This window comes from Dermacentor andersoni, chromosome 3, assembly GCF_023375885.2.
Source record: "Dermacentor andersoni chromosome 3, qqDerAnde1_hic_scaffold, whole genome shotgun sequence".
NCBI classification, from domain to species: domain Eukaryota; kingdom Metazoa; phylum Arthropoda; class Arachnida; order Ixodida; family Ixodidae; genus Dermacentor; species Dermacentor andersoni.
In genome coordinates, this window is record NC_092816.1 from 32,255,754 (window position 1) to 32,279,956 (window position 24,203).

General features: G+C 47.2%; 1 protein-coding gene across 3 annotated transcripts in view; it reads left to right on the top strand.

Moving 5' to 3' along the window:
* The window catches only part of Nep3 (M13 family metallopeptidase neprilysin 3), a 146,331-nt gene that overhangs the window by 35,470 nt on the left and 86,658 nt on the right, over positions 1–24,203 (top strand). For 2 of the 3 annotated variants that reach the window (XM_050169639.3, XM_055064912.2), the window contains exon 2: positions 23,223–23,250. The exons of the other annotated variant lie outside the window; for it this stretch is intronic. In XM_050169639.3, coding sequence (XP_050025596.1) covers positions 23,227–23,250 — 24 coding nt within the window. In that variant the 5' untranslated portion in view covers positions 23,223–23,226. The remainder of the gene's footprint in view (positions 1–23,222; positions 23,251–24,203) is intronic. 3 annotated transcript variants of the gene reach the window in all.

The following is a 24,203-nucleotide window of genomic DNA, read 5'->3' on the forward strand; positions in this document are numbered from 1 at the left end:
GCGCACATTTGCATCGTCACGATCTATTCAACATGGGCATCCCTTGCGGAGCTTTGCGTTCCTTAACTCGTCTACTTAGAGTCGGCATACAGCCTGCCAAGGTTCCCCCCCCCCCCCCCCTATTTTTCTTTCTTTCTTACTTTGTGAATGTTCTTACTATCTAGTAGAAGTGAGAGAAAAGACGCGGAATGTGAGTGCTGCAATGAATGCCCTCGCTGCATTAGCGAAAGCTGCGAGGAAAGTTTATTGGGCGCAGCGAGACAATGCAGGGTCACGTGGTCTCTGAAGAAGGCAAACGCTGTCATTGCGGCCGCACTGCATCACCTCTTATTCGTCGGCGAGCTGTAGCCTTGCCTGCGACCCCGTACTCATGCTCGAATGTTCGTAGAAATACAGAGGAAAACGGGAGTATAAGTAGATTGTAAGACAGACCGTAAGATACCTAACCTGAGGACTGTATTACAGAACGACCATCCCACGAAAGCTCGCTTTCTTTGCCGTGTCATTGGTTTCTGAATACCATAACCTGTCGGCTGCCGACGGCGTCCGCACTACAAAAGCAGTGATCAGATCACCATGCACGGACCTAAGCGCAGCCCAGCTGCGCCGAATAGGGACTACAAGAGGTACAAGGAAACGCTACTGCAATACAATTTGATGCACTTGAATAAGCAAAAAGGGTTCGACCCAGGCACAAATCTAAAGAGGATAGTTCGCAAATGGGTGCGTCCGTACGATACCTTCGTTCACACTCATAAGATCCCATTTCAGGTTGCTGAAAGCTTTCCGTTTACTTTTCTCATATATTTAGTGAGGCGCGGTTAGAGAGAGGGAGAGAAAAGGAATGTGTGCTATCCAGGAAAGCGTGTCGTTGGCTACTCTACTCTGGGGAAGGGGGACAGGGGAACAGAAAGATGAGAGATAGGAAGACGGTAAAAATAAGAAACCTGCGCCCATCCTTTTTACATGTGTCTTCTTCGCCAGTGTTTTTTTCGCGGTGCACAGCCTGGACTTAAGCTGTGGATCTATATGTACGTGCGCGGACCGGCACTACGCAGTCAAAGGTGCTCGCAAAGGTGCTTGGAAAGTCTGATGCCAAGAGCCATTGGGCCCGAATAATCCTTGGCAGGCTGAAAACTGGGGAATGTTTGGGTCTGCTGGCCCATCTTAGGTCGTTAAATGGTTAAAATGTCCGACTTGAACGAGACATTTACAGTTTCGGCAGCTACGAATTCCCCTTACACTTAATAAGTAAATCTAACTAGGTCCACCCCCTCCCTTTTTATTATCAACCGTACTGGTCCGGTTGGCGATGGCGGGTGGCGGCTGCAGGTGACGTCAGTGCTGCGTCTTCACGTGCAAATGTGCAAAAGTCGACTTCGGTATTCGCTGCATGAAGGAGGATGGAAGCACGTGTGTCCGCCAGACCTCATGTTGTAGCCTGTCGCAATCTCCTTTTGTTACTCCTGTTACACCAGGGCGCGCTGTGTTGCGTTATTAGAGGCAAACGCCACCGTTGGCCGGTTTCATTGCGCTTGAGAATGGAGCGCATCGGTGACGAAAAGAAAGTGAAAAGAAAAAAAAAAAGAATTAAGAGGCCACATAAGATTGCGCGTGACTTGGTCATGTGGTTAGATCGCTGCGTGTGCTACAGCGGACACGCCCCCTTACCAGCCCGAGCCAACGCCGGAGACTGTTTTGCGAAACTCAGCTGTGGACTAGAATGCAAAGTTCCCGCTGTTGAACCCGAAAAATTCTCCCCGCAGCAGACAGTGGTGCCGCCTTTGGTCGACGGAAGATCATCCGTCGCATACGCGACCAAATCTTACAATGCGGTCGCACCTGTTTCCACTCGACACAGATTCGTTATGCTGGTTGAATGCTTGATCATCGCAAGTATAGCACAAAGTCACTTTTAATCAACACCGCATACAAAAACATAGTAGAGGTAATGTCGCGTTAGCTAGCACTTCCCGTTCCCGTCCGTATACTCGTCGTCATGTACAGAAGTGCCCGACTGGCCAATTAGCTTTGGTGCTGGGTTCGATTGACGCAATCCTTTGATGCGCTTCTTTCGAGCCGCTACCGGTGTTCACAGAATTCGCCAGACACCTCGGGTGAAGCCCCTAACAGATATGCGGTCAAATGATGTTATGTTGATGATCTGCTAAGAATGTGGAAAAGCAAAGTGGCCTCGACGGGCCGGATAAACCAGCGTGCTTTGTGACTCACCGCTTTTCCCGCAGTTCCGGAAACCAAAAGTTTACAGCCAAAGAGGCTTAAAACAGCTTAGAGGGCCTGTTCTCTTTGTGCTACCGGTCTGTAACATGAGCCCTTATAAGTGGCTGTAAAGAAGCTCCTTTAACATAGGCTTATCGCCCAAAGGACAACGAATATATATTCAGTAAAAGAAGTTGTTTATACAAACGTTACATTCTGCACGGACATGCCCTTCTAAGTTTGTTGTTCCAAAAGGCAACCTCTTACACCAACTTTCATGCTTTATGTGCAATAGATGTTAGGCTAGGGGGCCATTTAGAGTGCGAGTCCATTACTTTTTATTGAAAAACTGCGGCGATGGAACATCCGGTCTATGTTGGAAACTGCTTCAGACAAGGAGGGCAGCAGTTGTCCCTTGTAAAACAAAGGGGCAAACAAGGATTCAAACAAAGGGAAGCATTGGGAATGCTTTAATTGTTACAGAACGTGATTTTTACTTTTTTGTTTAGACTGGAGCTGATATGAGATAAAGCAGAAGGGATAGAAAATAATACAGTTAAACAACGCCTCCAATCTATTTAAGAAAGATGGTAAGAAGAAGGGACGGTCGTGCTATATATAATTATAGTTAGCTATAGCACGACTTCTTCTTACCATTATTGGCTGACTTTGCGAACTTCACATGCGAAGCTCCATAGGGAGGTAAATGTCACTTTAACGGCAACGCGTCAATTAGTGGTCTAAGAACCCCTGTTACATGTGCGCGAGTGTGGGAAAATTCGTACAACCATAGACTCTGACCATGTTATGACGACACTGCCGGGTGCGTTGCAAAACATAGAAAGATGTTCCAGCGAAATATAGTTATAGCTGGACTAGAAGCCAACATAACAAAATATAATACACGCAAACCTGAAGAATGCCAGGCAAACTAAAAAAAACATCGCACAGATCATGGCAAACACATGCAACAGTTCTTGCTACCTACAATACCAAATGCAATCAGTATAGAGAACAGCTATTTCACATCTCACAAATTTCATTCAAGGAACTACGGAGAGTGCTACTGGGAATAACATCTTCACCATAAACTCATTCACGTTGGTGCGAAATCTTGCTGATTATTTATTTCATTTTGCTGTTTATCGGAAATATTGTTTGTATAAGTATCTGACGCGCGGCATATGCAAGCATGCTTTATCTGTACGTTAGCCATGTGCAGTATTGTGTCATTTTTCTTTTTTCTTGTTGCAACTACCGTTATGCCGGCGAGTGTGTATGGTGAGCAAGTCCTCTTAAGCTGTTTGGTCAGCCTTATTTTTCCTGGTCTCCCGCAACATTGTTGTAAATAAGCTCAATTCAATTCAATTCAACATGGCGAAGGTGATCAGGAAATTTCGAAGGCTAGCTTCCTACTATTGACGTGCTTACATTTCTTTCCTTGAGCTGCCTTATTTTTTTTTTAACTACACCTAAAAACGAAGCAAGAACCCCCCACTAACGTCCCCTTACAAATAGAACACTTCCGTATCGCTATGCTCTACTTGACTTGAATTAATGCGGTCCCTTTTGGTGGCTTTTCGCGTAAACAGTTTCTCATTTTACTTCATCTCGCACTGTTGTGTGCTTTAGCTCTGTGAACGAAGGTCAAAGATCATAGAGAAGAATGACTTTCACGTCTGCGTCAGAGAAGGAGGAACGTCTGTGCAAGCTATGATAGTCGTAAGCGCGCTCCCATCACTGCTTCGAGAACACTGAAAATCGATAGATGTCACCGATCTTGGTTACTCCATGGAGGGGCAACGAAATACAGTATTACGCGAGCGAAACGGATATCGTGAGCTTTAACGTCTGCTGCTTTCATTTTTAGCGAAACACAGTTCCGTGACAATGCGAGACGGATCGTTCAACCGGTTACGTAACGCACAGCGTGTCTGCGTTACTACCCTGGTTGCGCCAACGGCTCCCACCAACTAACCCGACGCAAATCCTTACTTTCCGTCCTTTCAACAATGCCGGGATCGCTTTCGAGATCGTTAAAACAGCTAATCCGCGTTTAGAATCGCCTGTCCTGCACTAAAGCAACGCGTCTGCGCGTTTTGCATCATTACTGTAGGAAATCCGGCTTAAAGTGCGACGCGAGAAGAAAAAAAGCCCAGTGAGGGCAACGATTCGAGAAAACAGGCACCGGCGTGTTTGAGGCTTCAGTGGGTTCGAAAAACACGATGGCGCGCGAGCAACAGACGACTGGTAGAAACAGAAAGGCAGCCAGAAAGCGAATCTCGCAAGGGGTTCACGTGCACACGAATAGGCACACACACACACGCACACATGCGCACAAAGAAGGACAACAATGAGAAACGCGCGATGCGGATATAATCGCTGGTGTGTCTCCACGAGAGCGAATTCGGAAGAGACCCCTCTGCCAATTCCCCTCGAGCTCTGTTAGCTGCCCGCTCTTGCCTCTGATGAACAGTTGCGGTACTCACGCGAGCCCTTCTAACCCCGGAGAGGAGGAGGAGGAGGTCGGCGCAGTGAAGCAAGCGGGAGACCCGAAAAGAAAAGGAAGAAATGTCGGGAGAGGGCGCAGCACGGCGCGGTGGTTGGCGAGGGTGCATCTGCCGACGAAAAGGTTGTCCGGGGGCACAGGAGCGAAGGGCGGAGAGGCGGAGAGTTGTCGCGTGGGGTTGGCAGCACGAGGATTGACAGGAAGGGAAAGAAAAGCTTTCGCTTCTGCCCTTTGCTCTGGCCCGTTTTCGTTTTCAGCCGGTGGCAGCTCTCGCTCTCTCTCGTTATATACCCTTCTCCTCTGTTGCGAGCCGCTAGCGGGTTTCCTCCTCACCCGCTAGTCTCCGCCGCACGAGAGACGCGGACAATTTGCATCGGCGGCGCGAAGGTATAAAGCTAGCCCGCGGCGCTCGCCCGCCGAAAGAAAGTCTTTGATTCGGTCGACGGAGGGAGGATTCGGTTTTTCACTTCGCTCGTCACCCCGCTGTTTGATTTTCTGACACCAGGAGTCTCGTGTGACATTTCGCCGTAGGACGAGTGGAATTTCCGGGAACCCATGGAGAGCAAGAGAGATCGTTATTTTTAATTTTTTACATTTATATGTACTTCTGAGCGGATGTTTGGCTCGCGAGCTTGGATCGAGTGAACGGAGTGGAGAAATGGACTTTCGCGAGTCAAGTACCGTTATCCTTTTTTTCTCTTATTTGTTGAACTTGGGCATATATTATCTTTGAAGCTTCACTTGTTGCTTCGTCGTGCCGGTACTTCTTTCTATATTTCTCTCTGTCAAGGATTGGAGAGAAGGGACTTGCACGTATTTTTGTTTACGAGCGACGGAAGCCATCTTTTGCGAAGCTGAGAGACAGAGTGGCAGAAGAGACAGAGGTCATTCTTTTTTCGCATTTAGGGCAGAAGTGAGCAGGAAGTGGAGAAGCCTTAAATTAAATCGATTCATTCACGCTCATCTTCTCTGAGACGGAAGCGGCAACGAAAATAAAAATATAAAAATAGAGAAAAGGAGCTGGAAGAGAAACATGGTGCAGACCGGAACCGTAACTTTATATAGATAGGCGTAAGACCCCATGTCATACCAATAGCCGCGAGTGCCCTTTCAAAGCGCCGAGCGCTATTCAAGACGAAGTCATTGCCAATCGGACTCGATAGGCTGAGTGCATCGTGCGTGTATTCGACAAAAGTGACCGTACAGCGTTGAGAGGACCCAAGACGCCGCTACTCAGGAGAGGGCGCAGCACAAGACGCAAGGCTGCCGTAGAAAACACGACTTGCCGTGAAGACTTGCCAGGACGATCGACCGACGCTTGAGCCTCAGATCGTTCCTGTCTTCGGGCTTTCTGCCCACGCTGCCGATACAGGGGAGAACGCAACAGTGATCGGCGAGCCCAGGACACCTTGCGTCCGACAATCGATGTTGCTATAGGTCGTGCCGTGACCTGACGTTACTGCGAAGGTTTGCCGAGAACGGCACTAGTTTTGAGTCCCGAAATCGTTTCCGCGTGTCGCAGCCGCCGAACGAAGGAACTGTCTCGGCGAGAATTGGATTGCCCAGCGAAGCGGGACGTGCGCGTGGGACACTTCCGTTTCCCGTGTCCGTTCCGGAAGTGGAGACAGCGGCTCGTGAAGCGGCACGATGATTTTTTCCATCTCGACCAACGGCGAAGCCCTGTCTCGCCGCGCGGACCAGGCGCACATGCCGGGCCAGGACTCCAGCAGCGCGCCGGCGAGGGCAAATAACGCCAGGAACGGGTGAGAAGCTACAAACACATCGATTCGTGCTTTCTGATATTGCTTTGCTGTCTCTGTGCCGTGCATCCTCTACTAAGTTCCCGTATGCACCAAGCCGATGAATGGCGCTTCCGCGTCCCATTTCGATACCCGAAACACAAGAGATTTGGACGTTACACATTAATTTTTTCCTCTATCTATCACGGGAATAACTGCCGCGTAATTTACTTTGCGAGGACTTAAAACAATGTTTCTTCTTTCCATGAACGGCTGTTAAAAGCGGCGATATGCAACACGAATTTGCCGGTGCGAACTCTAGTGAACTCATATATGCCTGCTCTTCCGGTATCAGGATTTCCACCTCATCCACTAACACCAAAACTTTGGTTCTCATGCAGTACTCGAAAACTGGATTAACATAATGTAACGCAGTTGTTTGAGTATACATAGTTTCGAAACCACCTTTCAATGACCATTACCGCACATGACGTCGACGACACGCTTCTCTTGTTCTAACGGTCGCATACTGAGCGCGGGAAGTATAACGGTTGGCATAGCTCAAGAAGTGTGCAGGTCATCCTTGCAATTTTGAGTTTGGAGAGAAGAAATTTGGCAGAAGAAGCCCTGAACGTAACGGACTTATGCGGCCAGCGAATGAACTCCTCATCTGATTTTCTGTGGCCCGTATTTTCCCTGGTCAAGTACTAAACTTCATGGAATATCCGTGAGCGCGATATACGAGAATGCATTGCTACAAAGTAACACACAAGTCTTCTCATAACGGGAAAAAGTGCGCTTTGTTTCCACAGTCATTTACGGTTATATAAAAGTGATCATAGCTTTTAAGGGAATTGTCGTTTTCACACGTCGGAACGCGGACAGCTGGACTCTTCATTTTGGTCGGCATGTAATGCCGCGGAGAAGTGTGCGTCCTGGCTCTCATTTCTCCTCGCATTCCTGATATAACTGTCGAACTGGAACGCCTAACACCCTCAGGCTCAGTGAAGATGTCAAGCCGTAATTTTTCATTCAGTATAATAGTTTTCATTGCAGCATGATGAGGCACTTAGTGCCTCATTTTATCTCTTAACTTCATGCATCTACAGTGTGTCCTAAATGTTACGACTCAGCTGGTACCCTTAGCAACGCGCTACTCAGGTCGCATCCTTGCCTTCAAACCGTCCTTTCTTGGATCGTATCTTAACGAAACTTCGCAATAGCAACGCGCCGGCAAGATTAACGTGCACTGAAGGGACTAATTAGGCTTAGCACAGTGTACCGGAAAGAATCCCGCCGTCGACGGCGAGGTTGTACTGGCGTTCATATCTTTCGAGAGCGAGGCGCGACCACTTGTCGTCGTCGTCGTCATCGTCGACGCCAGACGTTGGGACACGCTGACTTTGCGCGACACGCAGAGGAGCGTGACGGACGCGAACGTGCGCGACGCAGCGCGCGTGACGCGAAGCGAGGCAGCCACAAAGGCGCGCTGCATGGCGGCGACGCCCTCTGGCCTCGCGACAGTTCATGGCTCGACGAGCGCCCTTGCCAGTCGCGTGCACACAGCTCCGACGATGTGCCTTTTCATTTTTTCGAATCTTGCCCCTCCCTTGCCCGATGTGATCGACAAGCAAGCTCGAAGCTTTTGTGTCGTGCTTCGCAGCCGCGCTTTTCGTTGCTAACAGGTGTCACTGTGGCGAACTTGGGAGAACTGAGCGTTGCTCGGTGGTGTGGCGGGTGTTCGTTCTTTGGAAAAGTAAGCTATGAAACGCCAAGACATTATCTGGCCGTGGGTACACTTGGACGAGGAAAAGAGGATTCATTCATTCATTCATTCATTCATTCATTCATTCATTCATTCATTCGTTCGTTCGTTCGTTCGTTCGTTCGTTCGTTCGTTCGTTCGTTCGTTCGTTCGTTCGTTCGTTCGTTCGTTCGTTCGTTCGTTCGTTCGTTTAGCTGTCTTGCGTGCGTTAAAACGCCTTTGTTTTACTGAAAGTGGAAGCTCTTCCAGGCTTTCCAATTTCATTTCCTCACTTCAGCTTTAAATATTTAACTTCAATTACTAGCTACTTCATAGATGTGGACGTTGATCTCGTCGCAATAACCTTTGTGCAGAGAGTCATGAAACAGATAAAAAAAAAGGGAAAGAAATATCAGAACACTTGATATCTATAAATGTTCAAGAACGCCTGTGTGGCATTCCCGGACTGCGTGTACAAAGCTGATTCAAATATACACGCACCGGAGAATCTTGAAACGTCACACGTTTCGCTCTTAGGCGTATACTGCATTGTAGGCCTCTGCAAATGAGACGGTCTCGCAGCAAAGACGAAGTGCTTCCACTCCCCGTTCTTCTGATGGAGAGTATTGCAGGTTTTGTCTAACATTTTCATCTCAATATCATAAGAAGCCAGCAAACAAATACACCAAGGGCAACACAAAGAAAATTACTTGTACTTACTAATTGAAATAAAGAAATGATATATTATGGAATTGAAAGTGGATGAAAACACTTGCCGCAGGTGAGGAACGATCCCACGTCTTCGCAAGTACAAGTAATTTCCCCTGTGTTGTCCTTGGTTTCTTTGTTTGTTCGCTTCTTATGATACGGTTAAATAAGATAGGGCCCTTCGGTTAACCCCCTTTCTTCTCATTTTCATCTCAAGACAGCTCGCATTTCACATGGATAGAAGACGTGGCGTGCTCAGGAAGAGTCGCCGAACTTTTGCGTGCGTGCGCGTGCGGGCGCGTGTGTGTGTGTGCGTGTGCGTGTGGGCGTGCGCGTGCCCGTGTGCGTGCGCGTGTGCGTGCGCGTGCGCGTGTGCGTGCGTGTGTGCGTGCGTGTGTGCGTGCGTGCGTGCGTGTGTGTGTGTGTGTGTGTGTGTGTGTGTGTGTGTGTGTGTGTGTGTGTGTGTGTGTGTGTGTGTGTGTGTGTGTGTGTGTGTGTGTGTGTGTGTGTGTGTGTGTGTGTGTGTGTGTGTGTGTGTGTGTGTTGTTTCAACTTTTGCGCCAAACAGTATTGTTCAGTGGACCCCACCAACTTGACTACAAATCCTTTGGAGAACAGCTTCCTACATATGTTTGCGAGGCCAGAAAGGAAAACGACATATGAAATAAGTGCACACGGCCCTTCAGGCATGGCAGTGCTCGTCGCCAATCTGCGGTGCGTCTACCAAGAAAAGGCAGGAACCTGGGAGTGAGATCTGTACGCACAATGGCATTCACTACATCTTTTACACTGTGCTTCTGAGAGTGCGCGAGCGCTGCCGACGCCCTCAATGATCAAGAGAGTGCGCAACGTCCTTAACTAACGTTCACTCCGTTATATATCTAACATTTATTTGCTTTATGCGAAATACATGTGGGCGATATGGCGAATACATGCAGGTATCTGTTTTCCAAGTACTAGTCTTCAGGCCTGCCGTCCAAGTTTCCATCAGAGCTGGAACGGTGTGTTTCTCTGGTTGACGAAGCGTTATATACAACATAACGGTGAAGATGACAGCATTGCTGCCGATCGGAGCAGAACGCACCGCCTCCTCGAACCGCTCGAGCAAACATACTCACGAACGCCATCTCCTTATACGTCGTCCGCTTGGTGCGGGTTTGACAAATTGCGCGTCAGGGCGACATCTTAGAAATGCTGGGGCGCAGACAGGAAACGCGAATGTGTGCTCTTGAAGAGGAGGGGGGGGGGGCGTGTTACCGCTCCCGAAAGCGGGCCGTCCTGATCAATCATTCAGGTTTCTTCGACGATAGCGCACAGAGTAAGGGAGAGGTTTCCAAGCTCAAGCAGCCGGGCGGTCGGCAAAGTTGCCGGTCGCAGCTTTCCGAAGACTGCCGGCACGGCCTTTCATGTGGTCAGGAGAAGCAAACATTACTGTGCCATCGGGAACGTCTTGCGCAGAAAGAACCACCGGTGTAAAGTAGGAATCACAGAAAGGAACTTAGGAATATAAGGAACGTACATATAGGAACTATATATAGGAACATATAGGAACATATGTATATAGAAATATAGGAACATAGGAACATGGCTTACTCGCGGCTGTAAGCAGCGAGTAAGCTATATTCCTAGAGCATCAAGTCGACTAGCCCGCCGCATATTGTTATGAACCTGCATGCCACTGGCTGTGCTTTCTAACAGAGGTAAAAATTCGATGAACGTCAGCGTGGTGCCATTTGCTTCATCTCAGTTTGTCAAGATATACTCGCCGTTGAAGGAATTTCGTCATGTTTGTCAGGACCTTTAGCGCCCTCTGCTCAACCTGTATTCCACCTGTATAATTCACTTCCTGTCCTGTTCTAGTTGCGGCAAGTCTGCATTACCCAATTTTTTCTCGCTTCATTTCTCCAACCGTTCTCCCTGCACAATACATCGCTTCATTTGCCATCTTCTCTAATTTCCCGCTCCATATTTTTCCGACCGTTGCTATCGCGTGCCCCAATTATTGTTTTCGAGCTAACAACTTGTCCACGCTCCAACAGGTGGAAACTAACAATGCGCAAAGCGCAACGCAATGCAAAGCAGGAAACTATGCGACTTCCGGGTTGAATGCGAGCTAAGCGAACGTATGACGCCGCGTCGATAGGCTGTGAAAAATAGCAAAACAAACGAGGCTGCGGCTGCAGTCGGCCCAGAGAAGAGAGCGTGTGGTTTATGAAACAGGCATGGGTGAGCGATATTGCAGGAGTTTTACTCTTACAGGGCGCTTTCGTGCCGAGGGGAACCGCAAAACAACGGTGCGAGTGCAAAGGTCTCGGCACTGGCGAGAAGCCCGAGATTACAGTATTATAAATCGTTTGTTCGTTCTCACCCGTTCTTGTCCGCGCGTGGCCCCCTGGCCCTTTGCAGCTCGCACGCGAGGCTCGTTAATAAGTCTTCCTTAGTAGAGGCAGCTTCACGTGCCGTTCGCGGGAATGCGTGATGCGCCGCGCTGAGTGGCCCATTGTGTTCAGAAGGAGTGGCGTTCGCCGCTCTGTGTTGTATGGCGCCATTTCCTGATTTTTGTAGGGCTCGGTGTCTCGACGAATCATTTACCACTTTGATCAATGTTTAGATCAGCATTAGCATCATTATTTATTGTCACTAAAGGTGTAGTCGCTCACAGAGAGGAGGGGGAGGGGGGGGGTAAGGGCATGAGCATGAATGTCCTCGGTAGTCCTGAACCCATAAAAAGAAAAGAAGGAAAAAGAAAGAGAAACGATGACGCATGAACATGTCAGGGGAGCAAATGACAAAGATGAGGGTATTGAAGACACTGTGAAACCTAAAACATGACAAATATGCGTAAGCAAAGGGAATAATGCAATACATGGACACATTAAAAGAAAGATATGCTTCAGACTGCCGAAAGAATCAACTACAAAACATTGAGCCCGTTGCCGACGGTAGCGCAATAGCTGCTAAATGCGACAAGTTTGTGCGACCTTATATATACGATTACAGTACGCTGGCTCTGTTGAATCGTGATCATATTCAGACATTTGGTGCTATTTCAGACGAGTCAAAAAGTCATCGATAGCGACCAAAAAGATCGGCATGTTACGAGTGATAAGCAGTCACCTCTTCCCCCATTTTTATATCTTATTCTGGGCAACGGCAGGCGTCGCCAGCTGAATCGAAAAGAACAGGCTGCAAGTTGTGAACAAAGAGACACCCCTTCCTGAAATGACGCCTGGAACATTTCGCTTTCTAGGCTAATATCTATATACTTACGAAATGCTACGAGCGAAATCATACGGCAACATAGTATCGAGAATTTATGGCCGCATTTTTGAAGCGTAAATGAGATCGAAGTCACGCGAACGTAGTCTAATTTTCCCTTACGAAAGTATGCAATCCTAAGGCCTATCAAAGAACAAGTGAGAAAGAGAGAGAAAGAGAGAGAGAGAAAGTACCGTTTCTTTATTTTCGATACGAATTGAAAGCAACAGAAGCCACCGTGATTAGAATTGTGTGATATTTTCTTTATACCTTAGCGACTGATGAAAGCGTTGTAACTTCTGCAATTTACTTATACTGAAGTTTTGTTATGTGTATACGTGCTGCTACGGCACGGTCTATAATGAGCGCGGGGAGTTGCTTCCCTCCCAAACTGCCGTTCCTTTTTGCTGCCAATTCAATGGCAACGCGGTGGTTCTTAATTAGAATGAAATAAAGATCCATATGCAAGAGGAAAAGAAAGGATGTTATACAATATCCCCGCACATTCGTGCTACCCTCAATTCTCTCAAGTTCAGGTATCCGTTATTTCTCAGTAGGCAATGTGCGCCCTGCGCGGGTTCCCACTAAGTGTGTTTTTCAGCAGTACGCAGAATGCCAGAGAAATGGTTCAACACGGACATCGGCGAGAAAGAATTATGCTTTTATTCTACAGCATCACGACGCCGGTTGCCATAGAAATGCCCCTGGTTGCGTAATTTTTATTTAGGCGGAGAGAGTAAAACACATATTGGGGAGTAGAGCGGATCGATGAAGCCACGCAAGAAAGACCGTGTCTCTGGCCAGACAAAGAAAGCATTTTCATTTTTCTCCGAATCTCGACCTCAAATCTTCCATTTACTCTTTTTACAAAAGCGTAGGTGCGCTGGCGCATATATTTATTTATTCATTCCGATACCTCAAAAGCCCCCGAAGAAGTTTTACATGAGGGGTGGGCGCGTACATATTATTTAACATAAGTTAGTTATTCAATGATACGTTTAAAATGTAGAGGGTTGTCAGGAAGTACAGTTGAAGCAGGAAGGTCATTCCAGCCTCTTGAGGTACGAACGAAAAAAATGAAGAAAGATTAGTGGTGGTTCGGGCTGAAGGAGGATACACGGCTTTGTTATGATTGGTCCGGATGGAATGACGGTAAACCGGACAAATGTTGGAGGACCGGTGATATGCATGGAAGAACTTGTAGAATAGCGAGAGACGGGAAGCTTTCTGGCGAAGTACAAGGTTAGGGAAATTAGCCCGTGACTTAAGTTCTGTAGCACTGGAAATGAAAGAATAACCAGAGGAAATAAACCGCACCGCGCGATTTTGAATTCCTTCTAACATGTTAATATGGTTAGCTTGGTAAGGGTCCCATATAGCACATGCGTATTCGACTTTAAGTCTGATGAAAGTACAATATGCTAGATGTGTTTGACAGGGGCGGGAACAAGTCGGAGGTTACGGCGCAAGTAGCCAAGCATGCGGTTAGCGTCGTTAGTTATCTGGTTAATGTGTGTGAACCATGACATATCGGAACGAAGACTGGTACAAAGGTATTTGTAAGCGCTAACTGAGGAAATAACGGAACCATTGATTACATATTCAGAGACGGGATAGGAGGGCCTGTAGTGGAAAGATAAAAAGGATGACTTGTTTGTATTCAAGCTCATTAACCATTTTTGCACCAAGTTTCGATGAGAGAAAGATAAGCTTGAAGAGCTAGTACGTTGTCATTATTATTAATTTGCCGATAGAGCACGCAATCACCAGCAAATAAGCGTATTTCTGATGAAATGTCAGTCGGTAGGTCGTTAATACATACAAGGAAAAGTAGAGGACCAAGTACAGTTGCCTGCGGAGCGCCAGAATCTGCAGGGGCAAGAGCAGAAGAGTGAGCATTAGCATACACAAATTGCTGTCGGTTAGTTAAAAAGCTACGTATCCAATCAAATGCATGGGGTTAAGATTTAGTATCGGAAGTTTTTGAAATAATCGATAGTGAAGTACTTTATCGAAAGCCTTCTCGAAGTCAAGGAACAACGCATTAACGGGAGTGTTAGTGTCAAGACTAGAACTGATGTCGCTAATAAAGAGTACAAGTTGTGTGTCGTACGAGAGACCTTTTTGGAAACCATGCTGGTTAGGGTGAAGAAAATTTAGTTTTCTCCTTTATATATATATATATAAAGGAGAAAACTAAATTACCAGAAAAAAAGCAGTTCTGGGTCCGGGTAAATATTCACAGTGAAGCAGACGCGCGTATGAAGCGGTTTATTGACGTTTCGGCCGAAGTCCGGCCTTCATATATATATATATATATATAAAACAAACCAATAACTGCAGCTGCTCGTAGCACCGCTTGAATACTGACGAGGTGTTTCTGCTAAGGAGGGACGGTCCTCTGCTTAACGGCTGCACGCAACGATGCGGAGGAAACGACCGAAGGCGAAAGTCCATGCGCACAGTCGACCGCTTCGTCACCGTACATAGTCGTCAATTACAAGCACCAGCGAACGGGCCCATTTCACGCATCCGTGGCGTGGGCTCTCCTTCCATGTCAAGCCGTCCGGTTCGCGTCGCCTCTCTCGCGGTCCGCGACAAGAACACACGCGCGCACTCGCCCGCTCGCTCGCCCATTGTTCTTTCGAGCCCGGATTAAGAAAGGGCCGACTCAGCGTGACACCTTTCGGCGGCTAGGAAGTCAGCCTGCGCTCGGCCGCCTAGTCTTCTTCGCTCAAAATAGAACGCTGCTCTGCTGCAGAGCCCGGGCGCGCGCGTGTGTGTACTATGGCAGTGCGCGCGGTATATGAAGCTGAGTGCTGCGCCTTTCTTCGAGAGAGCGGCCCTTCGCGAGTTGAGCCTCGTTAGCCGGCTTTGGGGCTTAAACGAGCTCGTTTCCGCGCTCGGGCTTAACCGTCTTAAGAAGATGCTTTACACAGAGTGCTCTATCTTTTTTTTTTTCCCCTTCTTATAAGTTATCGCTGCAATGCATAGCTAGATCTTCTGATCAGTCTGTTACTTTGTGGGCGAGCATGTCGGCACTGTTGATTCTTTTCCTTTATTCCTTCTTTCTTTGGGGGGGGGAGGGGGGGAGGGAGCGGAGACACCTATCGCTTAGCTCTTGATATCGAAATCTAGAAACGATATAGGTTAAAGGGCATTCGCAAAGGGAACATGCCTTACCCGCGCTTAGGTATTTGCGTCTTTAATTGTACGAGCGAGACTGCGAAGCTCTCTTGCACGTACCTGAGGGAAACAGACTTGAGTGCCAGACTATAGACATCCTATACCTAAGTTCTCTCTCTCCCTCTTTCACTCCCCATTCCCCTCCCCACGTGTAGGGTAGCAAACTGGACTCAGTCTAGTTAACCTCCCTGCCTTTCTGTCTTCCCTTCTCTCTCTCTCTCTGCGTCTTTAATTAAAAACCCGAAGAAGTACGTGGACAAAGGTGGCGGGTGTAGCTTGAGCGACAATGAAAGGTTTGAAGGATGGCGCATGCAAAGTGCGAAAGAAGACGGTGAGGTGAGACAGAGAGAGAGAGAGAGAGAGATAGAAGAGAGAAGAGAGAGAGATTGTAGAGAGGAAGAGAAGCTATTTTCCTCGCCCTTTTACGGAGCATGGCTCGGCGCCCGACGGAGAGGTCACTAAGCTGGAGTTCACTTGCGGCTTATCGACTTCGCTCGTCTAATAAAGATGCTGAGCTAAGGAGAAAGCAAAATGTCATTATTTCATGCTAAAATAACATTGCCTGACCAGTGATATCCGGAACACCCATAAAATTTGCCCTAGAGATTCAGCTTTCATCCTGAAACCAGCGGCACAAAGTCAGATATTTACGAAAAAAACAAGAAATACACGCTTCTTGTTGGAGGTAAATGATGACCTTGTATGTCCGCACTGGTAAAGATGAGCCAGCAACTCAGTGCATGTGGGATACCTGTAGTGGCTGTGCTGATAAATAATCACGAAGCAGAAAAAAAAGAAACAAGGAGAAGAATAAAAAAATAGAAGAAGAAGAAAGAATTCATGGTAGTTTCGAAAGGTGTAAGAAAATGATAGACTATTTACAGCGCCACTGCAAGCAGGCGGCTTACCGCGCCGCCGAACACCTTTTGGCTTCCCATTCCTAATAGCGTACGAGGTACTGAGTAAACGTAGAAAAGCCCAGTTTTCGCTTTCTGGGTGTACTGATGATGATGATGGCGACGTATTTCAGCACAGGCTCTGCAACGGGCAGGCATGTCAATTGCACGCCCTATTATTCACCAGTGGCGCCACCTCTTTGGTGCTCAGCGAACTAACCGCTATATGCAACTTTGCTGTCTCTGATGCATCGGGTTCTCCAGATCGGCATGCAGCTGTGAAGGGTCTTTGTTATTGTAGATGCAAATCTCTGCCATCACTACGTAATTACGTAAATTGCCTCTGCCACATCAAGAATTGTACGCAAGGTTCATCTGCTTGTAGGCATTAACAATCCTGTGTCTATGTACATGGTGACAATTCCTTAATCTGTAACTGTGCTAATGCTTTATATTGATCTAAGTGGCTAGGTATGTAAGATCGTGTGGACTTGGACATTTCTGTGGGCACACGCTGTTTATATATCGTGCATACTAGCGTGTACGTTACCGTCCTGGTGGCATTTCGTCATCAGTGTGACTCGCAGTGTTCGTATCGTCATCGCTCGACTGCAATCCGGCAGTGACGACTCCGGACGAATAGTCGTTAAGGAATGAAGTTTATCTCTCTCGCTCCAGAAATGGAATAATAGGTGAAAGAAAGAAGAGGCGTGTTGAACAACCAAAAATGTTCAACGAAATGTGCAAGTCCCCCTTTTTTTTATTGCGAAGCAATACTACTTTAGGTCGCACTTCAGCCCGTTCCGTGGCGAGGCGGTGGTAGGCACCATTGACCTTTAGCGTGACCTTGCTGCGTGACGTCACGCCACGTGACCTAGAGTGACGTCACACCAGCTGTGTAAAAACGGGGCCCCATCTCACGCCGTCGCGAGGCGAGGCGGTAGCCACCAACGGCGGCCTAACTCCCGCTCCTCTCACCAGGGGCGCGGCGCGGCGCCCGAGTCATCCTCGCGTGTCGCGACATCAGCAGCGGCCTCCTCGCAGCCGCCGACGTTCGGCAGGTGTCGAGCATCGAGAACGTCGTCATGCGCTACTTGGACCTCTCGTCCTTCAGCTCGATACGGGCGTTCGCCAACGGCGTGCTCAAGTCCGAGATGCACCTGGACGTGCTGGTGCTTAAATGATTCACTGTAAGCCGTAACACTAGCATAACCCAAGACTACCACCAGCCATACTACCAGCTGATCAGAGAATAACACACTATTGCTTCGCAATCACCAGGCTTAACCAAGCTAAGCCACGGCCGTTTTTTTTAAACAGTCTCTGGTTAATTGCTCCATCACGCACGAACAGAAGGTGGTGAAGGTCATGAAACTGAATTCGATCGAGAATTACAGGATGCGTCTCGTCGTATGCACCAACGCAGCGGTCCGCAAAAAAATCGTAATGTGATGCGAAAAATTGAGACGCCACAGGTTAGAACTTCGCACACTAGAATCTTTTAGTAAAGCAATGAATGGGGATAGTTGGTGGACGTTCATGATTAACACTAGGCGCAACATAATCATGAACTATAATCTTCTTGACACGGATACCTAAGGTGCAGGACGGCGTTTTCGCGGAATAGTACTGCGTTACGGATGCACTGATAAGTAATAATCTACGCATAAGAAGGTACAATGGAACCCTAATGCATGGTTATGATTACGGAGGCACCACTTGCAAGCGTGCAGTTTCCTGTGTTTCTTAGAAATGAACATTTCCTTGGTCCGATCTTTCCCGCGGTCGCCGTGCACGTGCGTGACAATATCAAACTGCGACTCGACGTACAACTTCCTGTCAAAGATCTACACTGCTCGCACCATCGTGATCGTCTTTAAGCGCTTCTCCCGACACATGCGTCGTAATTTGCTGGGGCGGCAACTACGCCGGCGGCAAATCGCTTTGGGTATATATAGTTAAACTTTCGTCGCGCTCTAAACGTAACGGGATGGGAACCTCGCACACGTTACCTAACTGCAAGTCATAAAGCGTTAGCGATTATTGCTAAGCGTCATGTTGATGGATCGCTCAATAGCTGTTCAATGTTTACTGACTAGCTGTAGAATAAGATCGCTAGAAATACTTTTGTTCTTTCATTCGTGCCGCAATGCAGGATGTTTAACGGTAGGGAGATTTAGAAATGGGAGACGCTAAGCTAGGGGTCGCTATCATCCACACGTACTAAAGGACGCAAAGAGAGTACAAGAGAAGGCAAGAGGGGGCGCAAATGAGTTTAGGCTTTTGGATACGCAAAACCGCTTGGGAGAGCCATTTCTAAAATTTCCCAGTGCTCGTTGTCACGTGCATAAGACAAAGATCAATTGATTTATCCCGCGTTCCCAAAATTAAGCTAGCCAAAGCATTTCATGTTAGTTTATGACGCTTTTGACTGAGGCCACCAGAGCTTAATGGCTGCCTTATTTAATCACATTCGATATTAGTTGACCAACAGTAATGCGTGAACTTTTGTGAAATGAGAAATGTGCAAATAAACCATGACGCGGGCACCCGATGTGGCATTTGCCAAAAACGTTACGGTATGATAAGTATGTCTTATTTTATTTTGTTTTATTGTTATGTTTTGCTTTCTGCGATGTGAGATTAACGTTTCAGAGTGACAAGACGAAATATGACGGCGTGATCACGCCATAAGAAAAAAAAACCGAGGGCTCTTTTAGCAGGAGGAACAAGACAAGCGACTCCCGTGGCAGGTGTATGCGTAAACGAGTTTGACCTATACCGATGCATGTGGTGAGATAGCATTAACGTGCGAACTGGAGCCAGGATTATGTAGCTTTCGTTGGACTCGTATAATCTTGTTTGCGCTGTTTCTCTGTGGTGAACGTGCACCAATTCGCCTTATAATTTCAACGTCGTTGAAGTTTTGTAGGGCTCTGTGTCCTCGCAGCGGGAACTGTTCCTCGACAAGCACGCTATTTAGTCATTAATAGTTCGGTGCATTTCGACCGCTGTGCAGAATGCAAATGGCATGTAGCCTTGCTGGACATTAGGCGTCATGATATGTTTTTTTTTTCTTTTTTTTTCAAGTGTGTGTGTCCGGCGCTTCCCTTACGGCCAAGTACGTGCACTTGCGTTCGCTGGAGTCATGCAAGGTTTACTCGCATGAACGTGAAAGTTCATTAGCTGAACCGACCGTTATGTGAAAGGCACGTTCCTCACAACTGGGTTCCCCAGCTTAGCGCGGCTGCAGCGCTTTTTCTTCCATTGTAGCGTGCCGAAGAAGGTGTTTACCGCCGGCCTCTTTTCTATCCATGGCGCACGCTTAACGACAATACATCTTAAGGGGCTCGCCGCAGATCCATTAAACGAAGTGCTTCGCTTCGTGGTATGCACACAGCGCTGTAGCGAATCAATCGCCGCAAGCTTTTACGAACGGCGGGAGTACACTGTTGGGAAAGAGTGCCCTGTAAGCAAAAGTATGACCCAAGACGTTCGGTTCTATAGGTACGCTTTTCTTTTCCTTGCGCTTGTCTGTTGCTGAAGACGCTATTTGAAAGGTAGTACAGGACGCAGATGTCAGCTGGAAAAGCTGAACGCAAGGCAATGTCGTCAAGTCACGCGAACATTTCGCATAGCTTTGCGTCTTTAGCTCTTGCGACCAGATGCATGGAAGGGTCTTTATGTGGCGCCGTAACAGGCCAGCCGAATCCCCCTTAACGGCTTTGGAATTCTAGGCTCTGAGACTCAATAAACAAGCAGGTAAATTCTCTATGCCATTAGCACTCTCGCGTTTCATGCACGAAATGCCACCGAGGCCCTTCGCGTAAGCAGAGGACTGCATTTGGGAAGCAAACACTCGTTTTGGAAAAAGAGCTTCGCGGTGGCGTAAATGCGCATGTTGACGCTATGTGATGGCAAATGCCGGTGTCGGGTGATGAAGAGGACAAACGTGCTTGTCGAGATATCAACAACATGCGCTGTCTTCGTGTGATCCCTTGTGACATCTTTCCAGGGGCATCTGTATGATATAGGGCGCTGCAATTAAACGGCTCCTCCTGGTATTTATCTCAGTCACGCAGTGGAACCTTGTGCGTCTAAAAACAAAATGGGGTTCGTGCAAATAAACTGGATATCCTGCACATATGTATACTTGGAATTATTTCATTGTTACGCCTCTTTGAGCGGGAAACAGCACCACAGGAAGCAAATAAGGTATCATACAAGTCTTCTGCGGTTCTCTCCTTATGTTTTCGGCTCAGTTAACCTTGTGCACAAAGTCGTCTAAGCTATTATGAACCTTCAACACATGCGGGCAACGTTAGACATCGGTAAACGAATTGTTTGCCGCAAGCTGGACTATATATCTTCAATAAAGGCCGCCAAGAACGGCGGACATTAGCTATACAGACACATGGGCCCTATCACAAGACACTTATCATATTTGACACAATTATTAGACACAATTGAGTAGCAAGACCATTTTAAATTCGCCTTGTAGGCAGCGTTCTCGATTGCGTGCGAGAGATAATACTACTTGCACACAATAAAGCGTAGTTATGTTTTGTAATGTGCCTAATCTAAGCTGTGTTTTTTTGTGTGTTCGCACTCGAAAATAAATTAAAGTACAACGATGATATGTGCTCTTCTTAGCTTCTTCTTGTCGACGCGAGACGCAGTCAAGTCCCAGAGACGTTGCATGACTTAGGCTCGAAAGTGTCTTCTTTGCTGTCAACGTAGATTGCCTCCAATGCTGGCGAAAAGCGCAACTAGTCCAGGCGTTCGAAATAGCTCCCAAAACGCTGACACAATCGGAATCAATAATTCTCAGTCTATTGTTATTCCTTAGGTGGCAACTGGATTCTGCACTTGCTTTGCGGTTAGTTCACTTTTTTTTGCTGTGTCAATTTAGCGCTAATCAGTTTTCCTGGGGCAACATAATTTCCTGCCCTTCTCCAAAGTTTTCTATACGTCGTATATGGTTCTAAGCTTATCAACCTAAAAGCCTTAATGAGCTGGTTTTTGGCGCGACGAATACTCGGTATCGCTGGTTTACGCTATTTTTTACGTATAAATGGCGATAATGTCGTGACCTGTTCATCAGTGAGTCGTTCCTCGAGGGTCGATGATTGCATAGGCGAAATGCGGCAGATTGTTACCAGTGTATCATTGCAATATACAGAACTTAAATACTGCTCTAATTTATGTCCGTCATTCTGTGCATATGTAACCAGTAACTGCGTTGCCGTTTCTGAGGTGTAGGCAGTGGCATTACCGCTAAAGAACAACGTCTTCTTTAACTGCGTTAACCGAGATTTCGTCAGGACCATCGTTTGGATGTGTGACTTTTTATTGGCGTAAGATGCTGCCGTTCTCAAAAATATGAGGGCCGCTGCTCATGTGAGGCGACATTTTTTTTTTTAATCGAGTAAGTGGGATAGAGCGATGTGAAGTACACCGTGGACAAACCAAGTTACAGTGAGGCTAACAGGCTCGATGACGTTTCGACGGGTGTGCTATAGCGTGTACTATAGTCGCGGTGGCCTTTGCGCTTTTGACGAGTTGGCTTTGGTATAGCTGGCTATTTTGCTGACACCAATGGCGACTCACTACACTAACCAGTAGTTAGCATGGTAACTAGTTTCATAGTTACGATGGTAACCGCTGACGATTAGATGGGCTCACAAGGTGGACTGATGAGTTAAAACTTTTGTTGTCAAGGCGACCTTAACTGTCGTCTTCAGTGTGTTACCTCTACATAGTAACTACCCGGATACCACTGGTCGGTGTGGTTACCGGCGTCGTTATACACAAACAACGTAGGCGTGCGTCACTAGGCGTAACGAGACCTCCCTGGAAATAGCAGGTTTACACCACGGGCCTCCCTTTTCAAAGTGTTTTAACCTCGTTGATGCCGGTTTTCTCATGTTTATTTCCTAATCGAGAGGCAAGGCCCGTATAGTGCCCCATTCTGAGTACTCATTCGTACCCCGACTTCAGCAAAATGTAAGAGAGAGAGAGAGAGAGAGAGAAAGAGAGAGAGAGAGAAACAACTTTATTTGCCACTGCAGCAAAATGTAAGGTTGGGCTAGTTGGTAACTGATCACTAAAAAAGAAGGAGAAGCAACAACAGCGCGTACACACGTACACGAAAGAAATGAGACAAACAAAGGCAACTATCATGTCGTGTTCTTTCCTTTCTTTTCTTTTGTGTATGCGTGTAAGCACTTCCTTTCCTGAAAAAAAAAAAAAGGTAATCGGGCAATGCAGGATACGATTGGGCGTGTTAGTATTCAATACTAGACAGGATGAAGCAGCGCTTCATCCGGCTTTGTTCGTTTTTATGCTTTGCTCACACTCATCTTTATTGTGGCTATCAGTATAGTATATTAGGAGATGCGCTACGCGAACAAATAATGGACTGAATGATTTTTAACAAGCGCTTGGACATTAAGTTACTTTTCCCAGCAGCCTCTGTGCGCGAGTATGTGATAACAGCGGTAACAGCACTATCGTATAGGTATCGCTATCGCTATCTGGGCTGCTGTAAGGCCTCTGTCACGTTGAGCGCCATCTCCGTCGTTTGCTTTGAGTTTTCAACGCATAAGCTGTAAAAGAAAGTAAATCGAGGATGAAGAGGCGAGAGTGCTGTGACCTACCCAGTCCTGGCTTCCTGTATTTGAAAATCTATCCACCTCCCCACTTGTAGAGTATCAAACTGGACAAAGTCTAGTTAACTTAGCTGGCGTTCGTTTCTCCCCCCCCCCCCCCCCTTATCTCTATACGTTTCAAACCCATCGCGAAATGTGTCAGCTATCCGATCACTCCAGTTCCCCTACATTCCCCATACATCCGTCGAAGCTGGTCAGAATTTAATACTACCGACAAGTAGCATTTTGTCCCCGTGACCCAAATTACATTATGCTCTAACCAGTTTTTCTTTTTTCTGTCTTCCTTTTCAGAAACATGAATGGCATTCAGCTCAAACCGGTAAGAGGCCCTGTGTACTCACAAAATTTCTCGCTGTTCCCTACGGCTACCGCTCTTAGAACACTGGTTTGACCAAAGCGTGACAATAAGCAATAATAATTAATTTGTATCTGCCTAGGGACATATGTATTTCGTGAGCTCGCGGGAATAATTGTTTTGTATGTGAACTTCACCGCACTTATTGTTATCGTCACTTCTGCTAATTTCATCGTTTTGCGCGCAATTATGCCAGAGAAAGAATAAGAGTAGCCGGCGTCACTTACAGGCCCCAACATCCCCTTAAATACAGTTCACAAACTAATTACGCTATTCACAGCTAATTAGACATGTTCTTGTGGCGTAATCAACCTAGAAAGAAATATATTTTGAAGGCCATGGTACCTCTAGCAGACTCATGTTGACACTAGACATTTAACGTAGGTCATATATTGCCAGAGAATAACAATGACGAAAAGCATTGAGCGGGAAACCCGGCAGAAAAAGATAAAAAATATATGGAGAAAGTAAGCAAGCTGGGTTCTTCACATTTCAATCGGCCGCCGCCAGCACCCCTCACGGAATTCGCTCCGTCTATAGGTCGGAGGAAAAAAAAAAAAAAAAAAGGTCCAGGAAGTCAGCATTGGCCGACTGTGTCACGCAGAAGCTTTGCGTATGCGACACGGCTGATTACCATCATAATGGGCTCCGAGCTCGAATTTCGCGTTAGTATGCGGGATCGAAAAGATACAGGCGGCCAGCGGGACTGTTGGGCATTATGTGCTGTTTGCGAGGTCGCATTTTCTGTATATGGCGCATGCGACTATTGCACGCTATGCGGGGAACTCGACCTTCATGACTCGCTCTCCGGTTTCAAGGTCACGTGAACGTGCTCAAATCTGTTCCCTACATTCGCTTTCCAGCGCAAGGAAGAGTAAATCCGTGCAGCAGGGGCGCGCCTTGCAGGTCTTACAAAA